The sequence below is a fragment of the Macrotis lagotis genome, chromosome X (assembly GCF_037893015.1).
Source record: "Macrotis lagotis isolate mMagLag1 chromosome X, bilby.v1.9.chrom.fasta, whole genome shotgun sequence".
In the NCBI taxonomy this organism is placed as follows: Eukaryota; Metazoa; Chordata; class Mammalia; order Peramelemorphia; family Peramelidae; genus Macrotis; species Macrotis lagotis.
In genome coordinates, this window is record NC_133666.1 from 310764691 (window position 1) to 310783064 (window position 18374).

The following is an 18374-nucleotide window of genomic DNA, read 5'->3' on the forward strand; positions in this document are numbered from 1 at the left end:
GTCACAAGGCTACATAATTATTAAGTGTCTGAGGCTGGATTTGAATTCAAGTCTTCCTGATTTTGTTGATGTTCTAGCTGCCCTTTAGCTTTTAGCTTTCTGAGAGGATAGGTTGTAGTTGTGGGGTTTTTTATAGGTTTTTGTAAGGTAAATGGGGTTAAGTGGCTTGCCCAAGGCCACACAGCTAGGTGATTATTAAGTGTCTGAGACTGGATTTGAACCCAGGTACTCCTGACTCCAGGGCTGGTGCTTTATCCACTACATCACCTAACCACCCCCATTCTTCATTCTTAAAGAAGACTATGACATCAGAGAGAGGATGCCATGACAAGCCTGTGAATTAGATTTGAGTGAGGCGGTGCTGTCCTAAGTCATCAGCCTCACTTTCTCCTCCAGAACCATTTGTGTCTAGTGGTCAGCTAGGGATCAGGATGCTTAGAGATGGCCTAGATTGCAAGGGATTTTTTTTTTTAGGTTTTTGTAAGGCAAATGGGGTTAAGTGACTTGTCCAAGGCCACACAGCTAGTAAGTGTCAAGTGTCTGAGATCAGATTTGAATTCAGGTGCTCCAGACCCCAGATACCACCTAGCTCCCCTACTAAATGATCTTAGGAAGGAAGATTGATATGAATTTTTTGGAAATACTTTTAAGAAACTTCTATAAACAGTAACCTAGAAGGATGTCATTCAAAGCTGGTGAAATTGTATGCATGATCAGTTCTGTGTGTGTGTGTCTGTGTGTGTGTGTGTGTGTGTCTGTGTGTGTGTGTGTGTGCCCAAATGGTCATTGTATGAAAAATCACTACCCTGACCTGGAAGTGGACAGCAAGTATCAAAGAAATAGAAACTATATAGTGTTTAATACACATACAGACAGACAGACACATACACATATACATACACATACATATGCATATACACACCTATGTATGCTAATAGAATAATAATATTGAGAATATATGAAATTCATATATTCATACACACACACACACACACACACACACACACACACACACACACACACAGCATGTAAAGCTGAAGTCTTTTTTTCTGAATGCTCCATCTCAGTCTCTCACATCTCTAGGTCCTGAGTGGCAGTTTGCCGAGGTCTTATACAAACCAGTTAAGCTGCCTTTGATGGTGCTACTCTAAAAGTTAGTGGCAATGTGTTTACTCACTTAAGGGGGCTTGTAGGAGGCTATTTACAACTGCCTGCCCCATTTAACAACCTATGACTCTAGAACCTAGCTTTGCACCTAATTTAATTGCTTGACAAATGGACATGAATAGAATATGAACAGGACTGGTAGGTTGGGCTCTATTTTCAATTTTTGTTTTAATTTGTTTTTAATTTTTGCTTAATTTTCTATATATTCCTTGACTACTAATTTCAATGACCTTTTTTGATCTGGCATGCCCTACGCAAAACGTAATTAAAAATTAAGAATTTTTTTGAAATTTTCTTTGAATAATTTTGGCATGTTGATGAATATTTCACTTTTGTGAGGAACTTGGACATGTTCACATCTCTCTGTAAAACAGTATAGAGGATGTGCTTGTGCTGGTCCATTAAGAATGATTTTAATCAGTTTTACTTAGTTGTTTGTTCAGTTGTGTCTGACTTTTCTAAGCCCTTTCCTTCTCAACCATACTACTGTTCATGAGGTTTTATTTGGCAGATTCTGAATTTGCCAATTAAGGCAAACAGAAGTTAAGTGACTTGCATAGGGACATACAACTATTAAGTGCCTGAGACTGCATCTGAATTCTAGTCTTCCTGTCTCAGGGCCAGTGCTCTAGGTGTCTCCTAATTTCACTTAATATAAAATGACTAATAAAAATAAGAAGATTCGTGGAATTAATTTCCATTTTCTAAATAGAAAAGATTACTACTAACATATCATTTTCATTTTAGGTTTGGATTTTCTTTCCCTAATTCCAGTTGATCCACAGGTATGTTATCTCAATTTAGTCATAAATTTGCATTGCATTTGGTTATGGTTCTTTAAGAAAACAAATTTGTTATTTTACAAAGTGGTATAACATTAAGACCTAGTTCCTCACTTATTCACACTAATTGAAGTAATTTAACCTTCAGAATCTGTTATATAATTTTTAACTTCTCCTGACCTTAAAAAAATGTTTGTATATTTTCTCAGGATAAAGGAACCAGAAACGTAGCTTGGGGGTGTGCTACATGATCAGGCAAAACTTGACCTAGGATTAGAAATGAACCATATTGTACATAAAGAATTGAGAGGCTTGAACAGTAAGATTTGTTCAACCATGTTTATAAAGCTTTTTTGTAAATTAATGTATCTGTGATTATAGTAGGCAAACCTTATATTTTACACATAAAGCCACATACCCACACATATTTTCATATCACTATTTTGTTCTACGTAAGGTAGCAAGTAACCTCTCTGCTCAATTGTCAAGGTCTAAGCATGCCAAATTTCAGTTTAAGAACTTATCAAAAAAGAAAGCAGAAGATAAGAAAAGTGAGAGAAAAAAATTGTTCAAGTTGGTAAGAATTAATAGAAGAGTCATACTGACTCTTACTGTTACACAAAGACATAAGATTGCCTCTCAAATTTTGACATTGTGTACTTGATCATATCAAGTTTGAACAATGGGAATGTTGGACCTGTGCTTAGAAGTCAAATAAAAACCTAAGTCATTCCATGTTGGAAGAGTCTAGTAACTACGGTATTAGTAAGTTTTGAGCCAAATCATCTATATATATACATATATTAGTAGGTTATCCTTTAGATTTGAAAGTGTTCCACATCTTATTGTGAGTATCCCTTTGGATCAGACTAATTAGCTATAGGGAATGAAAATTAAGTTTCTGGGCTCTTTTGAGTAAACGTTCCGTTTTATGGCCTTTTGGTAAAAAGAGGGTCTTAAGTTGATGTTTATTTTTATATAAACCAATTGACGTTGTTACACCATCCTTATTGTATGCTTAATCCATAGCTATTTTAAAAGTAAAATACTTTCCATTGGAAGGGTAAAGAAGAATTAAGGACTTACCATAAAATGGCTAGTTCACCACAACTCATTTTTAGTAATTGAGAAAATTAAATACGTAAATCACTGATAGATAACACATCCATAGCAACTTTTACTAAAGCATTAAAAAAACAAACAAACAAGAAGGGAGTTTTAATAGTAAATGAATACAAAGAGATTTTGATGTTTGACAGTTGAGAAATTAAGAGTTAATTTTTTTCTGTATGTTCTTCTGTCCTTTAAAACATTTGATTTGCAATATAGACTATCTGTTGATTGGAGGAGGAGGAATCTGTGGTAAATTGAATTTACCAAGTTACTGCCTAAAGATAGATGACAAGAGGCAGATAGTAAAGGTAATAACCAGGGACATCAGAAAGTTGGCATGTGCTCCTGTTCTGACCTGCAAAGTAAAATGGGACCATGTCTCTGATAATGAGGAAGTAGGAATCTTGATAGAACAAGTCAGTAGTCCTGTCAATAACATGTATTATGATTTGAGGAAGAAACTACTGGGAAGTTGTGGAAACAAAAATTTTTTAATGGAAAAAAAGGGAGAAATTGTGAGAAAGAACTGAGTGTTTTGTTTCCACGAGGATGAGAAGATATTGCAAGAATCTCACAGATATTTGTGAGAAGAAAACATCACAAAAGCCAAGATGTTTGTTCTTTGTGTAAACCAAAAGATGCAAGCCCATTTATAGGAAGGGGAAAGTTAGACAAAAGGAAAGGTGATTAAAGAAAATAATTTTTCAACTAGTCAGTCATGGGTTGATCTAGGATCCGTTTCCTTGTCCTTTGGGCCAGTTCATGCACATTAATGTTCATTCCCCTTGTGCTCATTAATTTAATGAGCAGAAGGAAAACAGAGGGGAATGTATCAATTAGATTGTGACCTTGACCAATGATGGGTATAAAGGGGAGCAACAAACCTTTCAAACTACATATAAAAAATTGTTCTAATCCTTCTTTCCAAAGATGATTTGATAAAAAAAAAAAAACATTTGTTAGTTACCGCATTTACTGTTCTGAGAAGCTAATTAAAAAACTTTAGAAATTCATTTTAAACATCACTTTTTTTGGTGGGCCAAGATATTTTTTCTTTTTAGGTATTTTTGCAAGGCAAATGGGGTTAAGTGGCTTGCCCAAGGTGACGCAGCTAGCTAATTATTAAGTGTTTGAGACCAGATTTGAACCCAGGTACTCCTGACTCCAGGGCTGGTGCTCTATCCATTGTGCCACCTAGCCGCCCCTCAAGATATTTTTAAATAGTAAAAATCTTTCATTTTTTTAAAATAGGTACTGGCAGGTATGCATGACAGGTATAACGCTATTGTAAGGTAGCCTTACATATTTCCTTTCTGAACATTTTTATATTAAATCCAAGGATCTTTCCCTATTCAATGTATTCTAGATTTTTATTTGATGAAAAATTATTCCTTAGATAAAAAAAGACACAGGTCATATAAGTATAGCTTTTAAACATTTCTTGCTCTTGCTATGTAGTATCTCAGGGGATGTTTTATATTAGAGATGGTTTAGTCATTTCTTTGTCAGTAAATATGCTTTGTCACCACTAAAATCAATTGGCTGCCCTTCAGTATATCACTCATCTGAACGTCACTGGAAAAGATACAGAGTTCAACTCCAACACTCTGCTTCATGAAAAGTTAGCACAGATGGAATGAAAGGTTCAGGTGTAGGGAATCATGTACAAGGTATAGGGAGTGGTACATGCCTTTTTAATAAGAGGGAAAAAGGAGAACATAGAGGATAGTCTTGGAATGTTTTAAGTGTTGAAAGAGGTGACATTAATTCAGATAGTATTGGTTTTTACAGTGAAATATGAAAGCTCAGTCATGGTCTAATGGTGGGATATGCTTTTGGCTGAGGGGCTTGTAGAGAGATCAAAGATGAGAAAAGTAGTGAGAGTAGAGGAGAGGATTTCTGAGAGTATTGAGAAAGCCCCTTGGGACCATGTTGCATGCAACCTTGGTTACAATATTCAGTTAAATGTAGTTAAATTTGTTAAGAGCCTTATATTTGTAGAACAATGGTCTATACATTGAGTAAGACAGTTTGGCTTTTGCTTTCAAGGTACTCATAGTCTTCTAATACACACACACACACACACACAGTTCCTATTTGAAGTGCAAGAAGGAAGTCATTACTAAATGGGGGAATTAGAGAAAGATTTATAAGGAAGGTTGCAATTGAGGTAGGCTTTAAAGGCTTCTTAGTTATCCATTTGTTGAGAAAAGGAGTGATATTCTAGATTATTATCTGGTCCTGAAAGAAGAGATGAATTTTTAAGGATACTTTACTTAATTAGCATAAATGAAGATAAATGTGTATAAACTCTTACAGAATATGTGAGATACACCTTTACATCATGTTAATTAGCAACTGCTCTCTGTTCTTAATGTTTAACTTAATCCAGAATTGTCTGACTAATACTCAATTTACAAATACATATTCAGTGTCTATTTTATGCATTAAGATAAGCTGTCATTGATGACATTAGTCAGACTTTCTAATTTAGTTATAAGCATTACTTTAAAAATATGTAAATTAATGCACCTTATGAAGCCTTGGGAGAACTTTCTCCTTTGCATGATGTAGGTAGAAGCCACTTAAATAATGTCAAATTCACTCTTGTTTCATTTAAAACCAGTATATTCTCTTTTCTCCTCCTCATCATTATTGTTTGTTCCAAGCAGTACTGTCCTCCTATGTTTTTGGATAGTCTCTCCTCAAGTCTGTCAACAAGTAGCACAGCTGGAAACATCATCACATCTACAAGCCCCCAGGAAAGCAACACTCATGTTACTTCATCGGGCAGGAGTGAGACTGGGGTAATAACCAGCAGTGGAAACAACATTCCAGATATAATCTCCTTGGACTAAAATAAAAAATACTCTTTGGACTACAGGAATAATTAGCCAGTGCTGCTCTTTCTTGCATCTCTGGTCCATGGAATCTATTTTATTGTCAGTTTGATATTTATTGAAAAGACATGGATTCTGTTACCTTCTGAAAATGGAAGAAAAAAAGATTATGTGCAGTAAGAAGAAAATTTAGATTTGAAGGATTTTTTTTCTTATTCATGAAATATTCTGCATATCAAATATATTCAGCCATGTCACCATCTTTTAAAAATGATTTCAGTTTCTTATGTTGCTGGATGGATTCTACAAACTGGTTAAAAGTAAGTTTTTGGTTGTAATACACAGCAATAAAATTATGTAAATAGTCATAAAAACTTTTTTTTCTAATAAAAGTTAATTTACTATTCTAGAAAAAAAGTATGCCCACACAGTCTGTGTGAAAGTTTGCTTTGCTAAATTAGTACTTTTCACAGTTCTATTTAATTTTGACATGAAGAATCCTTCTGAAATGATCCTGGCTTATTTTATATTGATGTTGTTATGGTTCTTCCCTTTTTATGGCCAGCCAAAGGGAATTTTTCCCCCAGATTGTCATTGACACTGTGATATTACGGATGAATGCAAAATGAAATTCTGGTATTTGGATGCTTTTTTATTATATAGAGTAAGATCACTATGCAAACTCTGCCTTGGGCATACTATGTTTTATTTTTGGTTGGATGTACATTTCTGGTTTCACATGCCACATTATTGGGAGTTTTCCTTGTTTTCTTGAAAACAGTCCAGTTACTGAAAACAGTCCAACTTGGGCTTTCTTGGCGTGAGATGGAGGGGTTGGGTGATACTGATTGAATGTTTAACCAAGGTATTTTCTCTTTGTGAAAAATTTGGAAAGTGGCAGGGATATTGAAGAGGAGTTGAGAATAAGAAATCTTAATTTGTTTACAGAATCTTTATTTTCTCTCTCATTTTATGGTATGGGTTACAAATACCCATAAATCACACTCCTAGTGCTCAGGAAGACCAAACTAGCACTAAAGCCTTTGAGGGCCTTCGGTCACATTTTTTTTTTTGACCCAAAGAAGGCAGTTTCCTGTAGGATAGTTTTTCCTTTTTCTAGTTTAAAATAATTCAAAGAACCTGTTTTTTCCACTTGCTAAATTTGACACTCTTTAACCTTTAATTAACTTTCTTTAGAAACAACATCATGTTCTTTGCTTAATTTAATTAACATGAACAATTCGTTGTTTCTTGAGGATTTAAATTACTTCAAATACTATTCTTAAGGTTTTTGTGTTGTTTTCCAAGATGTAGTCATTTCACATAGCTTTGAATCTAAATCTCTTCTCTGACTGCCTTGCAATGGACTAATCTTTTTCTAAAACTGAGGTGCCTTAATGAGTAGTAACATAGACTCTTGGCATGTTTTAACTAGAGTCAGAGGGAGATGGGATAGCTACTTGCCAGTTTGTAATATTGTCAGTGTAGATGAATACCTGTGACTTCATTGGATCATGAATCTAGAACTAATAGGTACCATCTAGTTCAAGTACCCCTACAATTTGCAAATGTGGAAAATGAGGCCCAAGGAGATTTGGTGACTTGTGCAAGATTCTTTCCACATGCCTTCAGAAACTCACAACTGTCCTGGTTGGTTTTTGCACCTTACCAAGTATTTTCTGCTTGAGGGCTTTGCTTAATTTCTCTTGTGGACTATATTGAGTTTGTACAAACTTAATTTCAGAAAACTTAATAGATTATTTTTCAGGGCTTCAAGTAGGTGGAAAACACCATATGACCTCTTGAGGATGGTTATTGAAAATGTGAAATAAAATGAAGCAAATACTAATTGATATATATAGAATTTCTTTTTCATTACATTTATCATGCTTCTTTAGCAGATTTCCTGTCCATGTGATAGTCCTGTTTCAAAACAGAAACTAATATTGTTTTCCAGGAAACATTATGGTGACATCATGCCAGATACTTCAGTTATTACAACTGCATTGTCTGTCTCCTAACTTTGTAATCAGATAGTAGTAGTATCCTAGTTTGTCTGATATAATTTGTTTAATAAAACAATGATGTATATTGTTGATCATTCTGTTACCTCTTAGGTGTTGACATAATTATTTTTCATTTAACTAACAGGTTTATAGTAAGTTAAAAGAAATGACTTATAGAAATTCGTATTTGGACATTTCTTTGGCTCTTATTATTGATTACTGAATTTCAAAAAACTTGCTTTAGTGTTTTTTCCTTTTTTTCTATTCCATGCTATTTTCATTTTGTGCTTCACTTTCTGAATATAATTTTTGGGTTCTCAGAGGGAATTGATCACAGATCATCTGGTTCATCTAGAGTTTGGATAAGAAGCCCCCTGTCTCACTCAATACATAGTCATTTAGTATTTGCCTGTGAAAGGTAGCCCATTACTTCTGTATTAGGCCACTTTTGGAAGTTATTTATATTATGACTAATTTTTCCTAAATGCAGCTTCTATCAGTTTTCCATCCCTTTCCCCTCTGGTGCCACGTAGGATAAATTTAATCCTCTTCACTGGACCTTAAAATAGACAGTTCATGTCTCCTACCTCACCCTCCCACTCCCATTCTGACCCATCTTTGCTAGTTTGACTAAGCATCCCCAAGTTAAATGAGTGTGTAATTATAATTCACTTGAAAAATACTTTGGTTTCTTTTATACAATGTGTACTGTGTGACTTGCCAGGGAAAAAGGCATGGATGCTACTTTCACAGAACTGATTAAAGATTTTTAAATAACTCATGAAATAGAAGATAAATATAACAGCAAATAATTAAATGCAAAATTGAGGTGGCATGACTTTAGAGAAAGGGTGAGTCCAAATGGGGGGGGGAAGTTCAACTTTGAAGTGGGTACTCAAAGATTGGCATGACCGATTTAGATGAAGAAAAGAAGAATATCATTCCAAGAACCTTATGAAGAGAAGAAATGGGAAATTTCCAGAGATATTTCAGGAACAGTCATGCTTGGAAATCAGATTATTGGGTTGGGAGGAAGGATATATATATATATGTTGGTTAAGAGTAGCAAATAGAGAGAGATTATAGGTAAATTTCAGAATACCCTGGCAGTCTAACAGGAGTTTAGACTTAATGCAGTATGTCAGGGCTGCTTTTAAAAGTTTGTATTTAAATAGAAATTTATTTTGATTTGCCAGCTTCATATACTAAAACATTTAGTGAACCCATAGGTGGGCTGCATAAAATCATCCTGTGGGCTGCGTTTTGGATAGCCCTGAAGTAGGTAATGAGGAATTATTTAAAATTTGGAATTAAAAGATTGGCTCAGAATCTAGTGGTTATGCTGAGCCTGATTGGATGGAAAGGAAAAGAGCCTGAGAAATGGGGGAAGATAACTCTTAAGATGCCTGTGAAGGTAGACTATGATTTCATTATGAGTGGTGCCTCACAGAAGAGTGAAAGGAAGAATTTTTGATATTCTTTGAAGGAAGAAAAAAGATTTGGAAACTGATGTAAGGAGTATGGAGAAAAGGGACAAAACAAGTTTTATGACTAGGTGATTGGGAGATTGTTAATGAGAATATGGGAGGCAAGGCCAATTTTAAGGGGAAGATGATAAACTCAGTTGAGTTTATTGTGGCCAGGAGATTTGAAGAAAGACAAAGTCCTGTCACCAGGTGATGACTCCTGAAGCAGTTTATAAAAAAGAGTGATGAGATAGTTATGTAATTTGCTGAAGGGATACAACTAAAGACCAGGCTTAAAGAATTGGGATATATTAGCGTCAAAGTTATGAAGAAATGTGTGTGAATCTGTGTGAGTGGTTTTCATAAACCATTAAAAATTTCCCTTCTGACTTAAGTCCTGCCGCCCATATAACCTATATTAATTATGGAGTGAGAATTTAGTACCTCCAAAAGAATAAGGCCGCTGAATCACACATCACACACTACCCTTAGAGATTCTTGGAAAATAGATGAGGCAGAATGACATCACTGTATGACTCTACTGTGAAAAAGAAGCTTCATTTAGGAGATTCTTGCTTAACAATGGAAATTTGTTTCTGCTTTTTAAAGAAAGATTGCTTCAGGTTCTTCCACAGGGGTCTGCTTCCAGAAAGTCCAGAGAAGTGCTCCATTCCTCTTAAGAACCAAGTCAGAGAGGCAGTGGTGGCTCAATGACCAGGGCACTGACCCTGGAGTCAGGAGGACCTGAGTTCAAATCCAGCCTCAAACATTTAATAAATACCTAGTTGTGTAACCTTGGGCAAGTCACTTACCCCCAATGCCTTGCAGAAACAAAAAAAAAAAAAAACCCAAGTCCAAAGCAAACCACATCAATGGTGGCTTTATTCAGGGCAATATGAAAATTGTGTCAATTTATTGTTTAACTACTGGGAGGCTTGGCTCTCTATCTTTACTGCTTCAGTTGGGAAGGACCAAAGCAGAGTTATCATGACCTCATAAGAGCCACATACTAATTTTTTTAATTAGTGAAAGTTTTAAATTTTTTTGCTTTGTTTCACTTGATATTGACTGATTTATCTGAAGATTTACAAATGAAATGGATAATATTCAGATAAAAGAAGTATAGTATAGGGAGACAGCATGGTATAATGAGTAGAGAACTAAGCTTGAAATCAGGAGGACTTGGTTTTAATTTCTATGACAGACTATCTGTTCAACTTTGATCAAGTTCATCTCAATGTTTTAGTCAACATTAAAACTATAAAGACCTTTATTAGTTGCGTTTCCTCAGTCAGAGAATTCTTTATAATCATACGCCCAATTTTTCTCTGTGCCTTAATGTAAAATAATTAACATTTTTCTTTTATCAGGTTTATTATATTTTAGAGTAGAGACCCTTCCCCAAGTAGATCTTGAATCTCTTGTGCCAAATGCTGGTTGAAGAGCCATTATCTATACCAGCTTTGTCACAGGGGAAATTGAGGATCATTAATCAGTTTAGATAGCTGTGGATGTCATCTTATTTTTACACTGTAACATTGATGTTTTATTGTGCATCTTGTTCAGTAGTTCACAATCACAATTTGACTTGTAGTTAGAAAATTGTGGGTGGAAACATTGGAGGGCTTGAAGGATTCCTTGCCTAACCTTGAGTCACAAAGCTGGATATGAAATGACCCTCTACTTCACAAGCAATTGGATTGAAAGCATAATTAAATAGTTTGTGCTAGGTGCTGTGCTACACTCTTCTTAAAATCTATTTTAAACTCCTTCTGTGATCCATATTAGGACAGCCAGTGGCACAGTGAATAGAGCACCAGGCTTAGAGTCAGGAAGACCCGAGGTCACATCCAACCACAGACAATTAATAGTCCTGGACAAGTCATTTAACTCAGTTGGCCTCAGTTCCTTCATGTGTAAAATGAGCTGGAAAAGGATATGGCAAATCATTCCAGTATTGTTGCTAAGAAAATCCCAAATGGAGTCATGAAGTCAGATAACTAAATAACATAAAGTATGTTTAGCATCAATAGCTTCTAAAATAATTTTCTCCTTTGTAAATGCAATTTCCTTAACTTTAGGTGCTTCATTTGATTATCTGGTTCTTAGGTCAGAATGAAAGAGGTTTAGAGTTGGAAAGCACTTGAGAAATATCATCTAATCACCTTATGTTACAGAAGGGGAAACTGATGCCCATAAATTAAAGTGATTTGCCAGGTTAGAGGCAGAAGAAAGACAAACTCAGTTCTCCTGATTCTCAGCCAAGAGCTTATTTCATTACATTACTCTTTCTGCACCACTTAAGTGTATATAGTTCCATTTTGCTTCCTGGAGACAGTTTGCTTCTTAACCCTTAGAATAATTTAGGAACTTTTCAACATCCAGTAACCAACCTTATAGAAAAGATTACTAAATTAATGCCTATTTTCTCTTGTACATCAAATGTGCTTCACTTGATATTGAACATGAAAGTACCTGTTGTCCCAAAGCTTTGGGATTCCAGAAATTGTGTGATACAAAAGAAATAGCAAAGACCTTGAATCAGAAAACCCGAGCTGAGAGCCCTGCTCTGTAAAATAGAAATGATAATAAACTGCTGAAAACAAAGCTCATATTGGTATAAAAGCCAAGCTATGCCATGACACCCACTCTTCCATTCCTGACAGTTAAAAGACTTGTAGCCTTGAAAAAAATAAAACACTGTGCCTGCGCTTTTAGGAAGTTAAATTATTCCAAATGTCTGTTAAAAGCTGGGAGATCACATGCAACTTATATTTGGAGCAATTATGAGCACTTTTGCCCATTCCTAATCTTTAAGCATTATGTTTGAAAGTATAATGTCAGTTTGCTTTTTTTCTCAAACATCTATTTGATCTTGATATTGGATTCTAGAAGGTTGGCCATCAGAGTGCAAGGCTTTAGGTATGTTGTTATGACCAGCCTGGTTCTGAGAGCTGGGACATGACCCAGAAGGTTGACTACTAGGTGCTTTTTTCCTGCCATTCACATTGAGTTTTAGAGATCCTAAAAGAACTATTACCTGAATCAATGAAGGGAATCACCCAACCAAATGAAATCTTCGTTTTAGAAGTAAAGCGCAAGTGTCCTGACTCTGATTTTAGTTTTTTTTCCCTCCACACTGTATGCTTTTCCCCATGTGACTCCTAGACATTGAATAGTAAATTAGCCAGGGTTTCTCAAAAAAAAAAAAAAATACACAATAACCCTTTATAATAATAGCAATAGTTAATAGTCATGTGGCATTTTTAAGGTTTGCTAAGCACTTTACATGAAATAGTCATTTGATTCACATAATAACTACTTGTTATATCTACAAAATAATCCATTTTTATGAATGGAGAATTTAAGACTCAAGAGCTTTAGATTCCACAGAGAAGGCAATTGAACTCTAGTCTTTTTGACTCCAAATTCAACAAATAACACCATGTTTTCAAATGGAGAGTTGGTCTCAGATTACTTAGGGGTATTCAACATCTGTGTAGGATTGGTGAATTGTGAGAATAAGAAAATCCTCAAAGTAAGGGCATTCCCACCTAGCACTTTGCCTGATCCACCTATTCCAAGAAAGCAATGTTGCCTTCCTGACCTGCCTCATCTCCTGGTATGACCTCTAGTTTACTCAGTCAAACATCCATCTGCATAAGCCTGATAGAATTTAGCATCTGAAAAACCTAGATTTTTGGCCCTACTAACTGGAACTGCTAAATCAACATCAAATACAGTGGGGATCAGCCTGTCTACCCTTTCAGCCTTAAACTTCACATACATCCATTAATTTGATTCAGATACATTAACTATTTACTGTTCTTTATACGTTTAGACTTTGCCACTTCTGAACCAGCCTTTGTACTCCTGTCTATGTAATTCTCTCCCTTTTCTCCCTTTAAGCTTCCCTTGGTTTTACCAGTCTCTCAAATCTTACCTTTTCCATTTTCCCCAGTGTTAGTCTTGCTTATCAGATTAATTTCCATTTACTCTGTATAGATCTTATATCTACTTGGTTTTACACACACACACATGTGTGCATGTGCGTATTATAGTTTTCTTCCTTCCACAGTAGTCTATGAGGTCCTTGAGGACAAGGACCATTTTGCCCTTGTATCTCCATTGCCTGTCAGTACCACTTAATAAATCTGTATTAACTGACTGGATAGACTTGGCTCAACTTGGGCACTGATTTTACATTTCTTAAAATAACTTTTTTTTTTTTGGTCCTTTCTCTCTTAAGGGGAAAAGGAAAATAGAGGAGATTTAAATTTGGTCACCGGGATTCAGAATTGGCTGACTGATTTGATTGTGCATTGCTTCTCTGTGATAATGCCAAAAGCTGAGTGATCCTCCCAAAATACTTTTTTTTTTTTTTTTTTTTTTTTTTTTTAGCAAAGGAATGAAGGGTATAGGCAAGAGAGGAGTTTGTACAACTTCCTGCAGAAACATAGGGCAACTCAACATTCAGCAAGTACTCAACACCCAAAAGTTGAATTACTTGTTTTTTTTAAAAGCACAAAATCTCAATAGGTCTTCCAAGAAAGAACATTTTTGAATTCTCAAAATGTTTAAGATCTTATGCTGATAGCTACTGAGACTCAGACACTTGTATTCTGCTTGATTAGAACATAAATGTGGGATAAATAACAGGACTGAGAATGTAAACCACCATTCCATTCTTTGGTTTTTGTTTTTTTTTTGTTAAGACAGTAGGGTTAAGAGTGACTTGCCCAAGGTCACATAGCTAAGTAAGTATTAAGCGTCTGAGGCCGAATTTGAACTTGGGTCCTCCTGACTTCAGGACAAGGGCTCTATCCATTGTGTCACCTAGCCGTTCCTCACCAGTGTGTGCTTGCTCTTCTCCCACTAAAATCTGACTAAGGTAATCAGATTCGGGACCCATGAGCACCGGGGTCAATGGAGTCAGAAGTATGTTCTGCTTCAGTGAGTAGCAGCTTGATAACTAGGCTTCAAAACCTCTTGGAGGTATATCACGTCATGGACCCATTAGGCAGACTATGGAACCTTTCTTAGATTATTTTTAAATACATAGATATATAGAGTTATAAAGGAAACCCAATTGTATTGAAACCCAATTATAAAAATATTTTTAAAAATTTAGCAGACTAGAGATTAAGAAGCTCTGTGACAAATATTGGAGGGAGAGAAGGAAGAGAATATGTCCAGCCAAGACTGAACTTCCATTCCTCTTGAAATTCCAGAAATGATTATATTCTCTGAACACCACCTCCAATCCTCCCATCTCTCTTTTTATTCAGCCTTCATTCATTGTGATCTCTCTATTCTATTAATTATATGAATATACTTATATACATAAACATTATATAGGATGTATTTTATATCCATTCTATCCTTTTTTTTAATCTTCCTCATAATGTCTTTACTTCTTCAATATTCCTAGCCTTGCCAGTTTAATAATTTGGTGACCATCAACCTGAAATTCCTTGCTCCATTCATTCTTTGCCTGCTAATGCTCATCCCTGGGTAACCCTTATTACATATGATTTATATTATATGTTATGCATATTATATATCCTATTGTTCCGATTCTCTCCTGTTGCTGATTATTACTGAAAGATATCCCGACAGAACCGATGTGACATCAGCTGGATCCTCACTCCTACTTGGCAATCCTCTTCCATTCCACATTAAATTCAAAGTTCATTTTAATGTCCTCATCTTTAAACTTTGCCGCATTTAATAAGGCCAGCTATTTCAGGTTTGCAAAGGATTTATACAGCACCAACTATGGACTGGAAACTCTAGACTCAGGACTTGATTTACTGTGCTGCTTCTAATACTTCTAACACACATTGTCACTCCCATTTCCCCCCCCTTGTTTGTTTATTTTTGATTCTTATATTTATTATATTTTATTCTTTTATTTTTATTCTTTTTTTCCTGTTATATGTAAACACAACTTTTAACATTAGTTTCTAATCCCCCCACAACTGGAATTTATTTGTTATTGTTTTTTAATTTAAATATTTTATTTATTTGCTTTTCCAACTATATGCAATTTTTTTTTGCGAGGTTTTGAGTTTCACAATTTTTCTCTCTCCTTCCCTTTCCTGGCAGAAGGCAATCTTATGTAGTCTCTATATTAACAACCATGCTAAACATAGATTGATATTGATGATATTTGTCTTTGTTTGTGAAAGAAGACCATGACAGGGGCAGCAGAGTGGATAGAGCACTGGCCCTGGAGTCAGGAGTACCTGAGTTCAAATCTGGCCTCAGACACTTAATAATTACCTAGCCGTGTGGCCTTGGGTAAGCCACTTAACCCCTTGCAAAAAAAAAGACTATGACATCAGAGAGGTGATGCCATGAAAATCATTTGAATTGCATGTGAGTGAGGGAGTACTGGGCTGAGTCACCAGCCTCACTTTTTCCTCCAGAACCACTTGGGTCCTGTGGCCAGCTAGGAATCAGGGTGACTCGAGGTGGCCCTGGATGTGAGGCAGTCAGGGTTAAATGACTTGCCCAAGGTCACACAGCTAAGTAAATGTCAAGTGTCTGAGGCTGGATTCAAAATCCTGTCCTCCTGATTCCCAAGACCAGTGCTCTATAGAATCATATCTAAACGGAAGAAAGAAAAAAAAGTGATGTTATACAAAAGACAACTTTTAAAAGCTGAGGATGATAAACTTTGGTCTTTATTTAAACTACACAGTTCGTTCTCTGAATATGAATGGTATTCTCAAGTTTTCTAGAATTGTGTTTGATTATTGTACACTAACCCAAAGTTATTGTTAGTGTGTATAATATTGTACTTCTGCTCATTTCACTCGGCACCAATTCATGCAAGACTTCCTTGGCTTTTCTGAAATCCCATCCCTCAGGATTTCTTATAGAACACTACTGTTCCATCACATACATGTACCACAATTTGTTCAGTCATTCCCTAATCGATGGGCATCCCCTCAATTCCACTATGAAAAGAGCTGCTTCTAGTAAAACTTGGGAGTTCCAAATTCTCTCCCTTCCTCCTGCTCTATCCCAGCAAGTAATTTGATATCTCATAAATGTGTAGTCATGTCATTCCCAATTTGCAGATGAGAAGGCATATGAATTTTTTGCCCATGGTCTTAACTTTTAAGTGCTAAAGGCTAGAGTTGCCATGAAGATCAAATGAGGTAATAATTATAGAATGCTTAACATGTAGTGGGTGTTATATAAATGTTAGCTATTATGAACTAACTCAGGGAGCTGTCTACTCATTAAATTTCAGGTTACAATCTGATTCCAAGCCATATTGCCTTGATTAGGGATTATTAAGCCATTTATGAGTTCAGATTATACACACAAACATACATATATAGGCATGCATACATGTGTACGTAGGACAATTTTATTTTATTCATCTTTTGTTCCACTACAGAAGAGGACTTCCATTAATGAGATTCAATATCAAGGCAGATCAACCAATTACTCTGTGACTTAGTTTTGGTCACCTGGAACACTCCTAATTTAAATAACCAAGATCATCACATTATTAGGTGTCAGAAATGGAATTCAAACCCAAGCCTTCCTGATGCCATCTACTTTATGATAGATTTCCAAGAAAGGGAATCTTAAAAATTAAATATTGTATGTACATATATATATATATATGTACAGATATACTTTTTCTCACTAAATATTTAAATACCACACATATACACATATATGAGCACATCACTAAATGTTTGATGACTGTTTCCAAAAATACATAATACCCATATGCTCAAATTTAAAAAATATAATCTTAGAGAATTTGAACAAACCATAAAGGATTTCATTGCTCACATATGAGCCTATGATCACAACTATGAGCATTCCTTCCAGTATACAGATTGTAACCTATCCATATAATTCTTGTTCACGGTACCTTGATTGGACAAGAGGCCATGGACAAGAATTCTACTTGAGCTCTACTCTACATCTCTTCCATAACAGTGTTGAGTACCTTCAAGCAAGCATGCATCTTGTATTCTGATTTACTTGATATTAACGACCAGATGGTTATCAAAATTATCTGTTTATATCTTTTGATGAATCTTGTATAATTTTTGACATACATAAGAGACTTCTTTTTGGATTTCCTGAATGGTTTTATAATTAAGTTGGATTTATATAAAGGATAGCAAGATAGTTCAGTATTGAAAAATTAATTAACACAATGAATCACATAAAAATAAATAACAATTATGTCAATAGATGCAGAAAAAACATTTAACAATATAATGGACATTTCTTAAAAATTCTAAAAAAGCATAAGCTTGGAAATGAGCTTTAAGATGATTTTAAAAAATTTATCTAAAACTAGGAACCAACATTATTTATACTGCTGAAACATTAAAAACTTCCCTTAAGTACAAGGGTGAAGTAAGGATGTCCTTCTTGCTGTTTTCTGATATAATAGTAGAAATGTTAGCAATTTTAGTAAGATAAAACAATGAAATAAAGGTATAAATTCTTATTTTTTTATTATTTATATTCATCATTTAAAATTTTTTGAAATTTTCTCTTCTCCAGCTCACCTTCCACCTATTGAGAAGGCAAGATATATAATACAAATTATACATTTGAAATGCAAAACATTTCTATATTAGCTATGCTAAAATAGGCAAGAAAAATAAGAAAATGAAAAATTATACTTTAATTTACATGAGTTCTCTCTGTCTTGAATCATATTGATCCAAGAAAGTCTTCACATTTGATCATCATTACAATATTATATTATTGTTTCTAATGGTCTGGTACCGCTCCCTTAACTCTGCACCAGTTCATATAGGTCTTCTCTGGTATTTCTGAAGCCATCCTGATCATAATTTCTTATATATAATAGTACTTCATCACAATCATATGCCACATACATATTCCTTAATTGACGAACATCTCATTTCCAATTATTTGCCACCACAAAAAAAGACTACTAAAATATTTTTGTATGGTTTTAGTTCCTTTTTTTTTATTATCTAGGGA

At 35.0% G+C, this 18374-nt stretch overlaps 1 protein-coding gene across 3 annotated transcripts in view; it reads left to right on the forward strand.

Annotated features, from left to right (window-relative positions):
• Positions 1–18067, forward strand: part of PIAS2 (protein inhibitor of activated STAT 2) — a 114893-nt gene extending 96826 nt beyond the window's left edge. For all 3 annotated transcript variants that reach the window (XM_074202831.1, XM_074202833.1, XM_074202832.1), the window contains 2 exons: positions 1915–1952; positions 5735–18067. In XM_074202831.1, the coding sequence (XP_074058932.1) occupies positions 1915–1952; positions 5735–5920 (224 nt within the window). In that variant the 3' untranslated portion in view covers positions 5921–18067. The remainder of the gene's footprint in view (positions 1–1914; positions 1953–5734) is intronic.
• The last annotated feature ends 307 nt before the right edge of the window (positions 18068–18374 follow it).